At 29.4% G+C, this 20,406-nt stretch overlaps 1 protein-coding gene across 1 annotated transcript; it reads left to right on the forward strand.

Moving 5' to 3' along the window:
- Positions 1–1,801: 1,801 nt before the first annotated feature.
- Positions 1,802–18,477, forward strand: LOC105215940 (uncharacterized). The gene is made up of 3 exons (XM_011190133.3): positions 1,802–2,418; positions 11,031–11,243; positions 14,619–18,477. The coding sequence occupies exons 1-3, from the start codon at positions 2,331–2,333 to the stop codon at positions 14,939–14,941; spliced, it is 624 nt and encodes a 207-aa protein (XP_011188435.1). The 5' UTR covers positions 1,802–2,330; the 3' UTR covers positions 14,942–18,477.
- Positions 18,478–20,406: the final 1,929 nt, after the last annotated feature.

Here is a 20,406-nt window from a genome sequence, read left to right on the forward strand (position 1 = left end):
TAAACAATTTATTTAGTAAGTAAATAATAATATAATAAGTTTATTTTTCAATATTTTTTTTTTTAATTTTATTTTTTTTAATTTTTTCTTAAGACTTTTATAAAATAGTTTTCTTACAAAAATTTATAAAATTTTATATTTATTAGAAAAAAATTATTTTAAAATAACGTTTTCTATAAAAAGTAAAAAAAATTATATTCCAAACTTTTTTAAGTTAAAGAAAAAAAAATTATTTTTCAAAATTTTATATTAAAAAAATGTATTTTTAATAATTTGTAAATTAAATTGTAAATATTTAAATTTTTTATTTTATTTTTTTAAACATATTTTTTATCAACATTTTAATTTTAATATTTTATATTATATAATTTATTAAGGTAAACAAACGGATTTATGAATTATAAAAATTTCAAAAATATATATTTTTCTTTCTTTTATTTTCGTATATAGTAATTTGCAATATATTTTTTGTATTTACATTAAAAACAATGGAATTTAAAAAATCAATACTCAATTAAATTTCATACAAATTTACTACATATTTCATTATTTCTTTACCGTGGTTAATTATGTTAAGATATTTTATTTGAATATAATTTAATTCTATTTTATTTTTTATTATTTTATTTTATTATATTTTATTTCATTTTATTTTTAAATAAACTTAATATTTAAATATTTGAGTTTATATGTATATATTTTAACAAAAAAACACCAAAAAACTCCCGTTTAAAAGCACCTCAAATAAATAACCAACTGAAATTTTCAAGCGGGAAATTTTTCTACCTACAAAAACAGCGAAAGTGGGATATAACATATTTATAAGCATATGTACATATACATAATAAAAGCACATGCCCGGGCCAAAAGCTTATGACTTTCCGCTTTCTTAAAACTGAACGAAACTTATATGCTAACTACACAAGTGCTTTTGCGCACATATGTATGCTACGAAAATTGTTTGCCGCGCTAATGCACTTCCGAGTGCGCTCACACACACACATGCATGCATTTATGTATCTCTGAGTTTGTTCACTGTTATAAAATGCATGACATAACTTTTATACGCCGTGCACAGCTGTTATACTTTAATTGTACATACATATTTATATTTTTCCATACAGATATACGCTTCGTACGCACCCAGGAAATATTGTACATTGGCGTGTATTGAACGCGAGTGGCAGCGAGTGTGAGAATGTATGTACATATGTGTGTTCGCTTGTGGCAGCGTCAGTGGCAGTGGCAAGCACGACGACAACGGTGGTGGCAACAACCACAGCAGCAGCATAGTTGTTGTTTCGCTGTTGTTGTGCTGGAGCTTCGGCGCATGCCGTCGCAGTGTGGTGACTTTGACTTTTTTTTACATTGTTTTTTCGGTTCTTTTTATTAACGAGAAATGTGCATATACTTATGTATATACAAACACACCCGCACTCACAACTACACTCATTCATTAGGTCGCCAGCGCATGCATGTATGTATGTTTGCATGCTAGTTTGAATGCAAGCGTGGTTGGGTAGCTACATCAATGCTTTTATATGCTGAAATGTTTAAAATATTGGGTATTCTTCGCGCAACGGAGGAGTCTCACGTCATTCTTTCATATTTTCTACCGCTGACATACTTACACACACACAGACACATATATACATATAGATATGTATACAGCCGTATTCTATGCTATATGCAAGCGACTATATGACTGTGTGTACAAACAAACAAATAAACATGCCGAACGACCAATAACGACAAACGACAACGGCAACACCAAAGACAACGGCAGTGGCAACGACAAAACGATTCGCCTCGCGCCTGAGTCCGATATTTCGAATGTAGTGATTCAGTTGTACGCTGTGTGGCTGTGCGAAAAAACTATCAAAACATTCCGCCTTCGTTGGGTGTTAAGAGTAAATACTAAATAAATAGTAGATCCTGTTAACTGCATAACAATTAAATACAGTGTTGTTTTTTAAAGAAAAATTTTCAAAACTAGATTACGAAAATATTTTCCAAAAATTAGTTTCGAAAATATTCAAAAAATATATTTTTTTGTATACAAAGCGCATTCGAGTGCAACAACAATTGATTTAATTTGTTGTTATTGTAAAGGTGAACGTTGCATTTTCAATATTTTTCGGCAGCTGCTTGTGTTTAAAACGCATACAAACAAACATAAATACCGACAAACATAGTAACGCGCATCACTCTGTGTATAGTTATCTGCCTGCCCATAATCAGCAGATTCCACAAATTGTCTCATTGGGACAAATTATCGAAAATTTCTCTTTCACTTCGGGAAAGCCAGCCAGTCCAACAGTCCACCAGCCATGACATCAGTGCGCAACAATGCAGTCTCCGTCAGCGTCGCCGCTCTGCTGCTGGGATGGGTTATTTTTGGGTGCCTAAATAATTCGGGTATGTGAATGTGTGTACTGAAATGAAAAAAAAATTGGAAAAAAATATTAAATTTCGCAATTAGTTGCAACGTATCGGAAGGGCGCAGGGGGAAAAATGTGAAAAAAATTATTTAATGCTTTTTCTTAGTTTTGAAATGTGTTTTTGTTGTATCTATATGGTTGTTTGTGTATTCTGTGTGGCATGTTTTTGGAAACAAATAGTTTTCATCGTGTATTTTGTGCGCTGCTGAAAGGCTGTCGTCACTCAAATAATGAAAGCAAGCTGTGTTAAGGACACACAGCGAACATTATATATTACTTTTTGGAAAAAATATGTTTAACCATACATGCATGCATATGTACATAAGTATAGTGTTCATGTGATTTATGTGTGTACATATTGAATTTGCAGTATTTAAAAAAATTACTGCAAATAAATTTAGCAATTTAAATTATTAGTATTTTTATGTGCAAGTTAATAGCATAATAGTTGGTTTTCAATTAAGGAAATTGCTATATGTTGGCGCATATGCTACCACATGTGTAATTAAAACACTATTCAAATTATAAAATATTTTTTAGTGTTTATTACATACAAATATCAGAGGCGGACATAATTATTCACACATCGTTTAGTTTTCCACAAAACCAGTTGTATCTTGGAAATCATAAAAACTAGGTTATAGGTTTGTTCTAAGGAAATCTTTATTCATATCTTAGGTATTTAAAAAAAACAACAATTTAATAAATTAACTTTCTATTTTAAATAAATCGACTGAAATTGTATATTACTTCATTTATTCGAGGGACAAAATTATTCACACAACTCAAAGTCATGCCATTTAAATCAAACATTTTAGCAATAAAATGTAACGGAAGCATTTGGAAATGTACTACACTAAATGCTACACTAGAAATTTATGATTTTACATTGAATTTCCGACATTCAGTATTGTTATTTGTGCAAGTGAGTTGTCATTATTTGAAATGTGTCGAAAATTAAAAGAAACTACCGCAGAAGTAAAAAAAAAAAATATTTTAAATTTACATAAACAAAATATGTCAAGTGCCGAAATAGGTAAACATGTAAATAAAGGAAGATATACTATTTAAAGCATCATAAAGCGTGTTGAAAGAGAAGAAAACCTTCAAAGCCGTGCTCATACAGGTAGACCCCGCAAGCTGACCAACGCTGAAAAACGGCAAATTGTAAGAAAACTTAGTAAGAATCCCAAAATTAGCTCTACGGATGCTAATAAAAAAGACGGTGGACTTCGCAAAAGCATACAAGGATAAACCATATGAGTTCTGGAGCAATATTCTCTTTAGCGATGAGAGTAAATTCAACATTTTTCAGTCAGAAGTCAGAATACGGATCTGGAGAAACCCTAATACTGAACTTGTGAAAAATAACTCGATAAGTACAGTGCAACATGGGGGGTGGAGGAGTCATGGTATGGGGTTGTATGTTAGCAGCCGGTATTGGAATTTTCGTATTCATTGAGGGGACAATGGATAAAATAGTTTACTTGTTTGAAGGTTGACATTTTGAAGTTGAAGGACCGGACATTTTTCTACATTCTACATTTTTGTTGAGCTATCTCACATACCGACCTCAGATATCTCACATATCCGATATATAATATGTTCACGTCAGCTAGACGAACTGGTTCGTTCAATGTTCAGGGTGCAAGATGACTCATATTCAAATAATACAATATAAACTAATTTGACTGAATCATATTTAACGGATATAAGCTCCATGGTTCACCATATTCGGTTCATTCATTGGAGCTTCGGCGAAATGTGAGAAAGAGAAGTGGGCGTGGTTGTAGTGTTATTTCGTCTATTTCTAAGCTCTGTCTAAAATGCGGCAAAATAATAAGTTTTGGAAAATTTAGTTTTGAAATTGACTTCGTTTTTTGTTGCTGAAAAATTGTATTAATAATATCTATAAGAAAATAAAAAATTTGGTGATATTTTTGAAGTTCCATTTCAATTAAATTAAAAAATAATTAAAAAAAAAATTAATAAAATCGATTAATTTATTTTTTACATTTAAAAAATTAATAAAATTTATTAATTTATTTTTTCTTACATAATAATTTAAACTCGAAAATAATTAAAATAATTTTTTTTAAGAAAATTACATAATTAAAAAAACACAAAACTAGAACTAAATAAAACCATAAAAATTATTGAAAAAAAAATATATATATAAATCATTAATTTATTTTTTGTGCATAATTCAATGTAAATTTAAACCTGACAATAATTAAAACAAAATATAATAAAAATATGAATAAATAATTATTTTGTTTGTGCATAATTAAATATTAATAATAATTTAAACTCTAAATAATTAAAATGAAATATGTATATCAAAATTACATAATTAAAAAACACAATACTTTAACTATAATAAAAGAATAAAAAAATTAATATTTATTAATTTATTTTTTACATAATTTAATATAAATAATAATTTAAACGGAAAAATAATTAACATAAAATATTTGTACAAAAATTGTATAATTAAAAAAACAAAATTAGAACTAAAACCTACACTATGCCAAACCTAACCTATCAAACATGCGTTTTATTAAGTCTGTATTTAAGGATGCGTGAAAAAGCTCTTACGCACATACACCACACATATACATAAATTAGCCGTACATGCCTTGCATTGTTAGAGTAAATGAGTCATTATTTTGGAATTCAGTCGGCATTGCTGTTGGCATTGACAACAAATGATAAATAAAGGGTGTCAAGATTAAAAAAAATGCCAAACTTCAGCAAATAACTTTTTAATCACATTATTAAGAATGTCAAATGAAGATCGAGAAATTTAATGCCACTATTTACTTGGGCAGTTCGCAGAATTTTCATCTCGCTGGCGTAAAATATTGCAATGTTGCGAATTTGGAGCGCTGCCACGGTGGTGGTGGTGGTGTGAACACAAGGATTTTGTGTGCAAATATGTGAGCAAATATTTGTCTATATGTCAGCATATATGTATGTGTGCGTTTGTGGATGGATTAAAGCAACGTTGAGCAAATATGTAAATATGCATTAACATACTTATGTGTGTGTGTGTGCTTGCACAGTTATTTACTTTGCAACACTGCCACTTATATACATACATAGTTATATGTACATATGTCTGTTTGTATGGACGTTATGACCACAGCAACAGCAGCAGCTTTTCAAAAAGCTCGCATGCTGCGAAACAATTTTGTACATTGTGATAAGAATTTAATACACTATTTAATAGCTCGCATACTCAAACTAAGTAACACACATATACATACATACACACGTACATACATATGTATATGCATAGTTACTTAGCTGATTATAAGTGCTTAGGTTTGTTTCTACATGCAAACTTGCATATTTGTGCAGTAATAAATACGTAATCGATGAAACATACACATAAAAAGTTAGTTGGACATATGTATATAAGTACATACAGAGTGTGTTCAAAAAGTAACGGGAATTTTCGTTTTTTGCAAAAACATACTTTTTTATTCATCTACATTAATGTTGTACCTTCAAAATAACCCACATGCTATAAAATAATTAAAATTTAAAAAAGAATTGTAAAATTGGAAATTTCAAAATTTCCGTTATTTTTTGAACACACCTCGTATGTACTTTTGTATCTACATAACATTAAAAGCGACAAAAATGGCATGTGTACTAAGTAATGGAACAAATGTAAAAATGGAAATATGACAATAGAAATACATAGTCACAGTAATAGAAATACAGTAATCGCAATGGCAAAAACGGACAAACTGAGGGGCGGAAATCAACACACACACATGCATGACAGTGGAGACGGATAATCATACTTTTAAAAACATACACACATACTTGTACTAAATGTAAATTTTTTTGGAATATCAATGATTGTTTTTTTTTAATTTTTTTTCGTAAAAAATATAAAAATGTCTGTTTTATACACGTGAATGCCAGAGCGCACAGAACGCCAGCGTCAGCGTGCACATGTTCCATGTTCCATATGCGTGCATAAATTAAGCGTTACATATGTACATGGCCATATTGGGGTTGCCTAAAATGTAAGAATGTTGAGTTTTTTTAGCGTTTTATTCGTACAATAGTTTTGATATTTATCACATTTCGTACAGTTAGAAAGCGAGCGAGAGAGAGTTGAGAGTGCTGAAGGAGAAATTATTTGAAGTCAATAACGCTATATATGTATTTATACTGTAAATTGACCTGATTTCCTTATCGCACTTTGTCTGTGTGACACTTAGAACTGTATTAAACAAGTCCGAGTGACCTTTTCTGCTTGTTGCGTCATTAACAATAACAAAAAGAAAACCGTTATATAAAAAATTGCACACTATTAGGCGCTTAACTATGATTTTAAGTGAAGTCACATACGTAATAAATCAAATAATGCAAATTATTTAATATTATATTAAATAAAAAAATAATAATATTTAATAATAAAAATGAAAAAAAAATAATATTTTTTAATATTTAATTTTTTTTTTATATTTCAAAAATTTTTGTATATTTATTAAATTAAAATTATATTAAATAAAAAAATAATAATAATTTTTAATAATAAAAATATGAAAAAAAAAAATATTTTAATATTTTTTCAAATATTTAATTTGTATTATTATACACATAATTATTTATGTAAATGTATATACATATATTTTATTTTCGAAAAAATAAAATTTTTTGAGTTGTAAATATCAATATCAATATTTTGTATTTGTAGTAACGATTATTCAAAGGGTTGGCAAAAATCCAATCACTTGAGAACCACTATCACCAGATATGCCTTTGCATACATTTGGGATCACAAAAATTAGTTTAGTGATTTTTATATTAATAAAATCGTTCATAATGTAACTAGAGCCTCTTATACGACCTATTGGAGTATATTAAATCTGCGAGTCTTCTCTTCGCTTAGTTCAATAGTAAATAATAAAAAATTAAACACTTTTATGATGGGGAGTTACACTTGCTTTTTCCGACTATATATTTCACTACCTGGGAATTTTCTTATTCCTTCTTTCATAATCCGTTTGACCAATCGTCCATAACTCTACTCGTATGCTATTATCTCCACCAACTAAGTCTCAATAGAAGTAATTTATTTGAATTTATATTCGTTTCCATAGAAACTTGTTAAGGGGTTAGGTGGGTTTCAAATTTCAAAAAAGCGATTTCATCTTTTTTGATAGATATACACCCCTAAAAAGTTTCAAAAATAAATTCAAATTATTTTTTTTTTTATTTCCTTCATTCAATAACGAGATTAATCAAAGTGCCAACGAAATATTTTTGATTTTTTTACTCTCGCAACATGTTGCACAGAATATTATAGTTTTGTTCACATAACGGTTGTTTGTGTCACAAAGAAATAAAAGAGGTAGATATGGGGTTATATATATATAAATGATCAGGATGACGAGTGGATTTGAAATCCGGATGTCTGTCCGTCCGTCTGTCCGAGCAAGCGATAACTTGAGTTGAAATTAAGATATCTTAATGAAACTTGGAACACATATTCCTTGGCACCCTGGGGAGGTTGCTTTCGAAAATGGGCAAAATCGTTTCACTGCCACGCCCACAAAATGGCGGAAACCGAAAACCTATACAGTGTCATAACTAATCCATAAATAAAGTTTTGAAAATAAAATTTGGAACATAGGATCGCATTAGGGAGGGGCATATTTGGATGTAATTTTTTTTGAAAAGTGGGCGCAAACCAATAAAGCTATATAAACCAAACTTTCTGCAGTCATTTCTTTTAGCCATTTCCTTATACAGTCCAAAAATGAAAAAAATCGGATAATAACCACGCCCACCTCCCATACAAAGGTTGGGTTGAAAATTACTAAAAGTGGGTTAACTGACTAACGAAAAACATCAGAAACACAAAATTTTACAGAAGAAATGTCAGAAAGAAACTGCACTCACATTTTTTTACAAAATGAAAAATGGGCGTGGCGTCGCCCACTTATGGGTCAAAAATCATAACTCAAGAACTATTCGACCGATTTCAATGAAATTCGGTATATAACATTTTCTTCACACCCTGATGACACGGGTGGAATATGGGCGGAATCGGTTCACAACCACGCCTACTTCCCATATAACTCAATTTTGAATTCTTCTGATTCGTTCACTTTATATTATATACATACACAAATACTGTATTTGAGCTGTGACATCACTTGTGGAAAAATTGTCAAAATCGGACTATGACTTTTCAAGCCTCCTGATATCGAACATGAAGAACTTGGTACCTAAGAATAACTTTTCACCAAAAATATGGGTACATCTCTCAAATATTTTAATGTAATTCATTCCAGCCACCCAATATTAATTCAACAAACGGCACACACGAGTTCCCAACATAAATTCTTGCATATCGCACATCTGTTTGTCAGTTCACATAAATACAAACGCACACACATACAGTACACACAGATGCAAGTACACTCCCAAGTTTCCAAGTTTTGCGGTGGCCACAGTAGCATGCCGCATGCCAATGAGCACAGCTACGCTACCGACGCACACTCGAATTCATCGAATACGCTATAATCCACCACTAAGCTATAGCCGATGTTTAATTGCTTCATTATAATTATTTGCTGTGCGCATATACATACATTGTAAGTGTATGACTATGTGACTGTGTGTGTGTGTGTGAAGGCGCTGCTTTTTTCTTTAATTTCTTGGCGCGATCGAAAAGTGTTATACACATATGCACAAGAGTACTTGAAACACTTCCATATACTTCTACTTACTTACTCACTTAGATATTTGGTTACATACATGCGTGCAGTTTAAGTATGGTGTGCTTACATATTTACATGGGCCTCTATATGGATATGGTTGGCTGTAATGTATTTACGCATGCTCAACGTGACATTTGAACGTTTTATTGTTATTGTTATTATTAGTTTTTTATACTTTAATTGAGGAATTCAGTAATTTCGTACAACAACAAAAAATACTGTATTGTTGTTGTTATTGTTAGCTAGAATTAACAGTTGTTTTGTCCATGACTTCTCAGCTTATTTGCTACTTTTTTTAACAATTTAACCCTTATTGGCAAATATATATGTATGTATATATATTATGTTTCTATAGATATGTACACTACCATATAAGTATGACTAGGGTTACATGCTCTCACGTACATACATATGTACGTTAAATTCATTAAATTACTCATTGTCCCATTATTGGTTGGAAATTTTAATTGACCTTCTTCCATATGTGTATTATCTCGCACATTTTTATTGCTATTTTATTTGTAGCCTTTCGCTCATTCATTTCAATGTACATATGAAATTATATGCGTTCGACTTTTTTCTTTGTAATATCCGGCGGGAAAGCAAATTAGGCCTTACTTGCTTTAATGTGACCGTGGAAATCTTTAAGTTGTGGAAAACCGTTAATTTTTGCGCATATAAATTTCTTGAAAACTAAAAGTAAAATTTGGTAGCCAAATTTTGGCGTGGGGAAAGTGTGAAATTTGTTGTAAAATTATTATTTTTGATCAATTTTGGAAAATAATTTTTTTTAAATAATGTTTTTGGTAAGGGTATGTGTTACACATAAATAAGCTTGATTTAGACAATTTTTTATAACAATTTCAACTAGAAAACATTTATAAAATCAGTCCATGCAAGCTTTTCTTTAAATTTTGACATCATTTTTTCTAAAAACATATATAATTTTTGTGAAAATTCCGAAATCGATTTTTTATTTTAATTATATCTTTAAAATTTCAAAATTTGTATTCTTGAATAAATATATTTTGGCAGCTTTCTAAAAAAATTCCTTAAGAAAGCATTTATAAAATTAGTACATTCTAAATATTTCTTTAACATTTTTTTTGTATTTATTTTTTCTTAGGCAGATTTCTAAAAAAATCTTTAAGAAATTATTTATAAAATCAGCGATTGAGATTTTGTATAAAATCATATATATTATGAAAAATGTATATTTTAGATAGAAGCTGACAGGTATACTGCTCTCTGCTTATATTACCGAAACTTAAAATATATTTTAGCTCATATCTCGAATTTTTATTACAAAAAAATTATACGAAAAATTTTGTGTTCTCATTTTCAATGAAATTTCAAAAAATCTATTGTAGTTTTTTTTATTTTTATTTATTTTTCGCATTATTTAACATTTTTTTAGATTTTTTTTAGTTATAAATAGCCTAAAATGTTATGTTTTTATTTAATTAGCGATGAAAATCCAAAATATACTTATACATATTTTAAATTTATTTTTAAATATTTTTTTTATTTAAAAAATCTTAAATCTTACTTAAAAATATAAACTCGGGTTCGTTTCGAAAATAAAGAAGTAAATTAATTTTTAAGGATAATCTTACTTTCAAAAGTAAGACCACTCTGAACTCGATGTAACATGTATAATAGATTGGTAGTTTAAAGTATATCTTTCCTTTCGGTCACTATTATTCCCATATAAACAACTGTTAGTTAAAAAAATAGCAATACATTAATAAATTTAATCACTTAATTACAATTAATTTTTTCTATAATCATTAAACAATTTACTAAATTCCCTCCCTTTTACGCTTTTCACCCACAGTCCTGGCAGACGTTGCACAGAAATCTGGCGAAAAATCCACAGATAGCACAGATCCAGATTACTTTTACGATGAATCAAGTCCCGAAAATATAAAGGCGGCATCCAAACCGGCCCAACCCACAATTGTACCGTATTTTGATGAGCCAAAGAAAACCGTTTATGCCAAAGAGAATGCCGCTGTGACTCTAACATGTCCCGTTCAGAATTATGATGGTAAGTAATTAACAAAACAAAAGTCGAAAAAACGAGGAAGTTAGAAAATTTCCTACACAACAACAATGAAATGTTAGCACGCTAGCATGCGAAACGAGGGTGGTTTGATTGGTCAGTGCTGGTATTCTAACTTCAGGCTGCAACAAAACTATTTGAGGTATATTGTTAGCACTTACACCAACAACAACTTCAAACAAATTAAAGATTTAGTTTCTCACGAATATTTCAGTGTGATGGCGTTATCCCCACAGTGTTTGTTCATAATTTGCTACAGACTCGCCGATTTCAATGTTTAAAGGCAATCAAAGTTTTTTAATACTAGATGAAATTAAGAACAGAGCCACTGAAAATGTCTCGTTGAAGGCCAAAATGAGACCATACTAGAATTTATAAGGATACATATCCATTAATTCACTTTGATTACCTTGTAAATGGTAATAGAACCACAGAAAAAATGTTATCGAAATATTTAAGATGGTTGCTTTGTCGAAAAATATTCGCTTTTTGTGATCCCAGAAGAGCTATTCCACATGACTGGGCCACGAACATCAAATAGTGTCACAGTGTTTAAATTATATAAATGAAGTTCTATTTGCATCGTTATTCAAAAGCTTATCGAGTTTTAACTAATTTCAACTATGCCTGACTTCGAAATCTATAAGAATTGTTACCACAGTGGGGGTGCTTTGGCTTTAATAAAAAGATTGGTATTACAAAATGATCTTATGATACAGTATTATTAGAAAATAGTTAAAAGATATCTATACTCAACCGAAAAAAATAGTATCACTTAGGAACATAATACGAGGTGTGTTCAAAAAATAACGGGAATTTTGGATTTTTTGAAAACATATTTATTAATTCATCTATATTAATACAGTATACTCTCGAAAAGTAAATTCTCAGAAAGTAAATAATCGAGGAAAAGTAAATAACCTTTAAGATTACACATGCACCTCGAAAAAGTAAATTTTTTAATTTACTTTTCAGAGAGTGTGATAAAAAATTCGAAACGAAGCAAGCAGCGTTTTTTACGATGTTGCAGAAACACTTACTCTCTTGTTTATCGCATCATTTTAGTAAATAAACTCTCCTACTTGATCCACTGGTTTAAAAATGAAAACTTGCATCGTTCATCAGGTGTCAGACTTTTTGAATTGTCGTACAAAAATGGTCAGAAAATATATTGCAAAAGAAAAACAAAAACAAAAGAATATTCAAGATTTTTTCTCTTCATAGTAAATACATAATATGTACATATGTATGTAAATGTAAATATGTTTTTCATGTAAACCCATATGTTTTATTGAAGCAAATAAATGAATGAATTTTTTAAGTTTAAAAATGCGTTTAATATTATAAAAACAGATAATTTATGTATATATTTGGAAAAGAAAATTATTCGAAAAAGTAAATTACCCAAAATACCAATCGATTTACTTTTCGAGAGTATACTGTATAGAGGAAATGTTTGTTTTTTTGTTTGTTTGTCTCGAATAGGCTCCGAAACTACTGAACCGATTTGAAAAATTCTTTCACCGTTGGAAAGCTATACTATCCCTGAGTGACATAGGCTATATTTAGTTTAAAAAAAAAATAGGGTTCCTTACCAAAAATCCGATAATGTAAAATAAAATACTTCAAAACCTTTATATAACTTTTTGAATTATTAGATTCTGACATACCATTCAAAAGATATCACGAGTTAAAAATTTTGAATTTTTTGAATGGTCCTGTGCGGAATTAAAAATAATTGTCGCTTGATAATAATCTATATATATAAAAATGAAACCCGTTTTCTATTGTCACGACATAGCATTAAAACGGCTTGACCGATTTGGCTGATTCTTTTTGTGTGTATTCCAGGGGATTTGAGAATGGTTCTTACGGAGAGAAAATTTTAGAAAAATTGCCTGAAAATGTCTAAAATTCACACTTTTCTAATCTCCCATACAAACAATTTGTTATAGGTATTCATTTTTATATGGAGGATATTATAGATTCCAGTTCAAATTGAATAGGTACGCATACATATGATAGGTCAGCTATACAAAATAAAGTAGTGCATCAAATTTACACTAAGGCGGTACGAAGTTCGCCGGGTCTGCTAATATCAACATAAAATAAAAATTTTGACATTTGGAAATTTTAAAATTCCCGTTATTTTTTGTACACATCCCGTCGATCTGGTGATGACTTACTGCCTTCCCTAAATAAAAGCGTTGGCGGAACGTTTTTTAACGCTCAGCGTTAACGTCGATGCGCCATCCCTAAATAAAAGCGGCAATTTTACGTCAAATATCAAAATGTTTACTTGAATTGTTGTTGTGAAATTTTATTGTACAGAGAAACTTCGTTTTTCGCAGCCAACGTTACTTCGGAACGCTCTGTCAAAATAGAAAATTTCAACCGCTCAGCGTCGCCGTTGCGTTATTTCGGTATGCGCCATACAAATTGTATGGGCATGAGAATTTTTTGACAGTCATTTGCAGCTGCCGCTTTTATTTAGGGAAGGCAGTTAAGTCCGTTTGCTTGCGTTCAATCGCTCTTGCGAACTTCGAACTTGAAAAAAAAAAAATATATATATTTTTAGTTCAAAAAAAATTTTAATAAAAGTCACTGACTTATCGAACCTTCCTCGCACATATGCGCAGTGTTAATTTTTATTTGGAGGGCGCTTACTTTATTTTGCATGGTCGGGTGTGATTCATTGATATAAAAAAACCTAGCTTCGCTTACTAATCAAACATTCATACATACCTACATACATATACATATATATACTTCTGTCTATACATACATACCTTCATACTCCTATGTATAGTTTTAGAACATGTGCACTCAATAGCATGCTTACATACATATATTTGTCTATTTTGCATGAAGACAAAATATGTAAATTCATTTCGTAATAAACGCATATACATACCTACATACATTCATACATACATACATACATATATTCATTCATACATATGCACGGCCTCTATTCACTCGCTTATAGCAATTCACACCTACTTTTCTGGCGCACACACCTTTTCCTCGGATTGATCTATCCTTTCAACATCAACCCGCTGCTGCACCTACTTAACCACATAAATACATATGTATGTACATATGTTTCCCAGCTAACCCACCTTTTCAACGCCATTGAAAGCAATTTGCATTAAAATAGTTTAGCATTAATTAGTATTCCTATACAAATATTATACTTATACATACAAACATACAAACGTACTTGCCCTTATTTCGATTATTATTCTCACATTTGTTTCTGATTGTGATTTCTCACTTCTCTCTACTTTCCACTCCATCTACTTCACCTACTCCACTCGGTCGGCACCCTCGGCAATTCTCTTCAATATTCGTCAATAGAATCGCAACATCTAATTGTCTGGTTTAAGAACAACAACACAATCACCACCGGTAAGGAAATCATCGCCGATGCTGCACTCTACCATCTGGATAAGGATATGAATTTGGTTGTTGATAAAGTAACGGAGAAGACCAAGGGCGAATACTCGTGTACCGTTATGCCGTATAAAGCCCATATGGATATACATTTGGAGATTGGCGAGGAGCCTGTAGCCGATAATAAACAGATGATGGTGAGCGCAAGCGCTCTGTTGTTGTTGCTCTCAACATTGGTGGCGCGAGAATTGAGCTTTGGCATTTTGCGTTTAGATACATTCTTTTAGGCACACAGACAGAGTTTGAGTTTATAAGCAGCTTCTTACATACTTATATATAAAATATTTACATTTAATGTGAGAAAAGAAAAACAAAAAACATAAAATGAAAACAACAAAAAATATGATATTATTGTAATTGTACCATAGCTGAGGATAATTGTTTTATTTTTGTTCGTTCTTTTCTGTTTACACTAAATACCACAGAACTTGCATACTTTATAGCAGAAGACTTAATCCACAATGCAGAAATAGTATATATAAATGTAGTACTTGAACCAAATAGGCAGACGAGTATATAGTAAATACTATATATATTGTAGTGCATATGTTAGTATAAAACACAGTATAAAAATAAATGATGATGAACTTTACAATAGTACTTTAAACGTATATGTGTATGTAGGTATGTATGTGAGGTGCATTGGCTTGCAAGCGCTTTAAAACAGTTGAAATTTTGTAAATTTGTTGACTTTTAGTAGATTACAAGTTTAAATTCTCCATTAAATACATACATTTTCATCGAAACGACGTATGCTTTTTTTACGTAATAATAACAATTTTTGTGTAAAAATAGCTTGTACAGTACTGAAAAAAGTCTAATTTTAGTTTTCATCGAAAGGATGTACGCATATTTTCGCGAGTATTATTATACTAAAACGTATAATCCTAATCTATTTGCATTAAAACTTAAAAATGGTAGCATTTTTTGAAAGAAACACATGTTTTAAGCGTTCATCGTATGGATGAATTTATGCTTTTCCAATTCATTTTGATATTTTCCATTTTCTGAATATAATTGTATTTTATAGTGAGTATAAAAACATAAAACATTAAAAATAATAATAATAAAACTTTGTTCCGAGATCGTAATATTTATTTAAAAAAAATTTTATAACTTGAATTTATTTATTATTGTATAGATGTACTATGTATTTTACATACTTCATATTTAACATATATTGTCTGATAAATCTTATAATTAATGCTGAAGACATACACAGCCTTCAAAAGAAAAGTTATTAAGTAATTTTTAAGCACAAGCAAAATGTATACGTCAATTCGATGAAAATGCATTTGTGCTATTTATGTGCATACATTTAATTTGTGTGGAGTAATTAGGGACGATTAGCAAGAGATTATGTAACTATGAACTATAAAAATTTGTGCGATTAGTGTAATTAAAATATAATTTTTTTTTTCATATTTATTTTTATTTTTTTAAATAAAAACATTAAAGCAGGAAAATGATATTACATTTTAATCGTTACTATTATTTTATTATCTTTTTTTTTTCAAAAAATAAAAAAATTAGATTAAATGGCAAAAGCCTTTAACTCATTCAACATTCATCGAATGGAAGTATGAAATAAAAATATTATTTATTTATTGTGTGAAACACACACACCAAATGCATGATAAATATTTTAAATACCAAAGAGCGTATTTAGTTATGTATAATTTTATACTTCTTGATGAAAGGATGGCCATAATACTATTTAATGTATTTTTTTATTTTTGTGACCTATATTTCTTCTAATCGTAAACAACCCCTGAGTTTTTCACTTGTTAATAAACCAAACAGTAAAAACTGATAACATATACTCCCAAACGCTACACTTAATCATTGCTTAGATTCATCTATTCGATGAAATTCAGTATTTATCGTTTAAATGGTCACTTTTGTTAGATAATCAAGATATTTGTTCACCTTCATATTAAAGCCGTGTCAATTTAATCCAGCATTCATTTTGATGAATATTTTGATGAAATTCAAAAGTGTTCCTATATGGAATGTTTCAACAAAATTCATGGTAATGTTTCTACTTCCACATGTTTTCAAACACTATATTACTACTATCAATGGAAATGTCAATTCAAAATCAAAATTCTCTTTATATTCTAAAATGACTAATTGATCATCTAATCGATGAATATATTTTGTCTGCTAAATGTGACCAATGTAAATTTTTTTTACGGAGAATACATTTTTTAGCTACTAGATATGTACGTACAATCGATGAAAACACAATTTTTAGGTAATTTTATTTGCAAATCGTCCTTAATTAATCTGAACACAAGCATAAATGTATATGTATATATGTATTTTATATAATAAATTGTTTAGTAATTACATGTGTACATCTTTTCGATGAATACATATTTTTTTGATATTTTGACTGTGAATCGTATTTTATTACTCTGAACTCAAGCAAAATGCATATTTTACATAATTTGCAGATATTTAATACAAAAAATATGTATTTTTACTGCAAAAAAGCATGATTACTTGTTACAAGCCAAACAATTAACGGAAAAATAGGAATGAATGCTCGAGTCAGCCATACGTACAACAAGTAGTTTTCTGTTCTAAACTTTAGCTGTTGCTTTAGTACTATATAATTACATACATCTTGCGATATACTTATATACATATACACACACACACATATTTATTTACATACAAATATATATACCATGTACTCGTTGTAAGGACTTTGTATTGTCAAAAGGAATTTGGAAACCTAAACAGCAGTTATAATAGCAGTACTTATGAAAATAAAAACCGTATGGAATTTGTAAGCAAAAGCTAAAGAATTGCTGAGAGGCAAGGCTTAGTGAAAGCAAATGTAAGATATAAGTAAGTAAGTAAATGAGGAGGAAACAGTGAAACCGAAAAGTGCCATTATTTTACACAGCGATAGCGCGATGAAAGAAAGTAGCATAAATATAGCGTATAGTTTAAAGAATATTTTAGTGAAGCCTTTTATGAAAATAAAAACAAATATATTTGGGAGACAATTTTATGTGAAAAAAATATTAGCAAAAAAAATAGTTAAAAATATGTGTGTTGGGTATAAAAAAAAAATAGTTTTGTTATTTTTTTCTTAGCGAAAACATAAATTTATTTAAAAAAATATTTTTAGCAAATATTGAAATAAATTACAACACACATATAAATAACGGTAAACGACTATGTATGCATTAATAAACTCTATTATAACTGCTCGTTTACGCTGTCGTGAGTACAAATTTTTATTTAGGATATTGAAAGCTGACGTATGTATGTGGATCGTATTGAAATACTGTATTGTATTGTAATTGTATTTGTAGTTGTAGCTATGCTTGTTAATAGCTGAAAGACATTATTATTATTATTATAAAACTTACAATTAAAACAAAAAAAATAGTCAAAACGAAAACCAATTGCAACAAAATAAAACAGTTGAATAATGCAATGTAATGATTCTACAAGCAGCAAGCAAGCAAGGAGCACTAAAAAATGCCTTTTAAAAATCAAACCAAATAAATCAAATCGGCATTAAAATTCTAATGAAGCTGTGTGTAATAGCGAATAATACAAAAAAGAAAAATGTATGTGTACTTAAAAAAGTTAAAGCAAAGCAAAAGCAAGTTGCATTGAAGGTGGCTAGCAGATAGGCAGGCATTTGCACGCATTGCTGTTTTCAAAATGTATGGCATGTTTTCAAGAAAATGCGGAAAAATAAAATCATATGTACTTATTTTTTGAAGTGGCAAAAATAGCACATGAATTTCTTTTTGAGTAAAATGATGGTAAGTATGAATTTATTTATAAAAAAACTTAGTTCCGAAATTTCGAGATTAAAATTTAGGGATCTCGAAAAAACCTCTCGGCATCAATTTTACTGCTAAAATATTATCATTAATTCGTTTAATCGGCTTAACTTTTTTGAAAAAATCACTACACGTTAAAAAAAATCCCGAAATTACAGTTTTACCACTTTGGGATCCCGAAATGTCATTTAAGACTCGCCGATATGTAAACAAACTTAACCCCAGGCTATCAGAATAGAAACACAGCTCCGATAAATGTAAGTCAATGTCACCTGCAAGTACCCTCAAAATGTATACAAACCTGAAATGACGTGACCCGCAAAATATAAACAGACTTTCATCACGTGATTCCTCAAAATGTAAACAAACCTGACGTCACATGGCCGTTCAAAATGTAAAACTTTGCTGACCTTTGGCAGAGGTTTGTTTACATTTTGGCTGAGGTCATTGACCTTTGACCGGGGTTTGTTTACATTTTGGTCGGGGTCAATGACCTTTGACCATGGTTGGTTTACATTTTTTTATTTTAATATTTAGCAAATAACTAAAAAAAGGATAATATTTAACAAAACTGGACCCAATCAATCCATTTTTCATCCACCCTTCAAAATCTCGACTATTTTCCGTTTACATCAACGTTTTAATGTTATTTTCAATGGCAATAAACGGGATTCATCATTTTCAGTTTCAATTCAACTTTAAGATTATTACTCCTAATACTATCAACCAAAAATGGCAAATATCATACTGAAATAATTTATTTGTATTTATTTATTTCTCAATATAAATCCCGATATACTCGTTTGCCCCACCCAATAAATTCTATTCTAATATTATTGCCGAATTATTCATGGGAATTTATATCTAATATTTTATATATTTTGTGTTTATTTAATAAATTATTCATACATAAATCACACAACGGACTGACAATAAAGCAAAAACGTGACCAAACCCAATTTTTGGCGATTTTCAATCAAAATGTATCGGATTTCTCACAGTCAATGCGTCGCCGTGATGACCAAAGGCTGCAGTTTAGATTTAACGGAAAAAATTTATTTTTGTTATACATTTTCCAAATGACTAACTGACCTTAGAAAAATACAAAATCAAAAAATATAAAACCAATTTTATAGTGTTAAAATTCGTAAATACCTCGATGAAAAGCGAAAATTTTAAAAATTTTAATTTTAAAAAATTAATTTAACAAATTTTCAATAACAAATAAATTTGTATATAATTTTTATTTAAAGATAGACGCATTATGTACCCATTTTTCATAAACCATTTCACATTTTTATTGACAACAAAATAATTATATAACATTTATTAATGTACATTAATATATTTATTCTTTTAGTAGGCACTTCTTAAGGTCCTTGAATACTCATAATTACATACATAAAGATATTAGAAATTCTCAGTTTATTCTTAACATCTAAAACTACTTAAAGTAAGACTATGCGTAAACTTCAACTGGCTCTCTTCTTAGATATTTTTTTTTATAAATTTAAAAATTTATCGTAGAGACTGGTTATAAAATTAAATTTATCTTTTTTAAATTATTTCAAGCGGTTTTAAGTTGTAAATGATATCACTTAACAGCTAAAATTACTTAATTGTGTTTTATAGATTTTGAGCTTTTTCGTATTTTGAGTTCTTTTTTAATGGTTTTTGGAAGACTGACTGTTGTAAGTTTTTATTTAAGTTATATTTGAGCAAGTTTTTATGAACATTTTTTTAACTGGTTTTAAGTAATTAATTAAAAATAAAATTGTCTAAGAATTTTTAAATTATTTTGAGCTTTAAACAATTTTTCTCTTAAGTTTAATGCCTATAAATACTTAAAGCATTTTATTTGATTTTTCCACTCTTTT

This window comes from Zeugodacus cucurbitae, chromosome 6 (assembly GCF_028554725.1).
Source record: "Zeugodacus cucurbitae isolate PBARC_wt_2022May chromosome 6, idZeuCucr1.2, whole genome shotgun sequence".
Lineage (NCBI taxonomy): Eukaryota > Metazoa > Arthropoda > Insecta > Diptera > Tephritidae > Zeugodacus > Zeugodacus cucurbitae.

What these genes read in the sequence shown, in the direction of transcription:
- LOC105215940 (XM_011190133.3), top strand. Translation starts at nt 2,331, where the DNA reads ATGACATCAGTGCGCAACAATGCAGTCTCCGTCAGCGTCGCCGCTCTG. An exon ending in TGGGTGCCTAAATAATTCGG is followed by an intron (nt 2,419 to 11,030) that starts GTATGTGAATGT and finishes TTTCACCCACAG; the next exon opens with TCCTGGCAGACGTTGCACAG. An exon ending in TCCCGTTCAGAATTATGATG is followed by an intron (nt 11,244 to 14,618) that starts GTAAGTAATTAA and finishes ATTCGTCAATAG; the next exon opens with AATCGCAACATCTAATTGTC.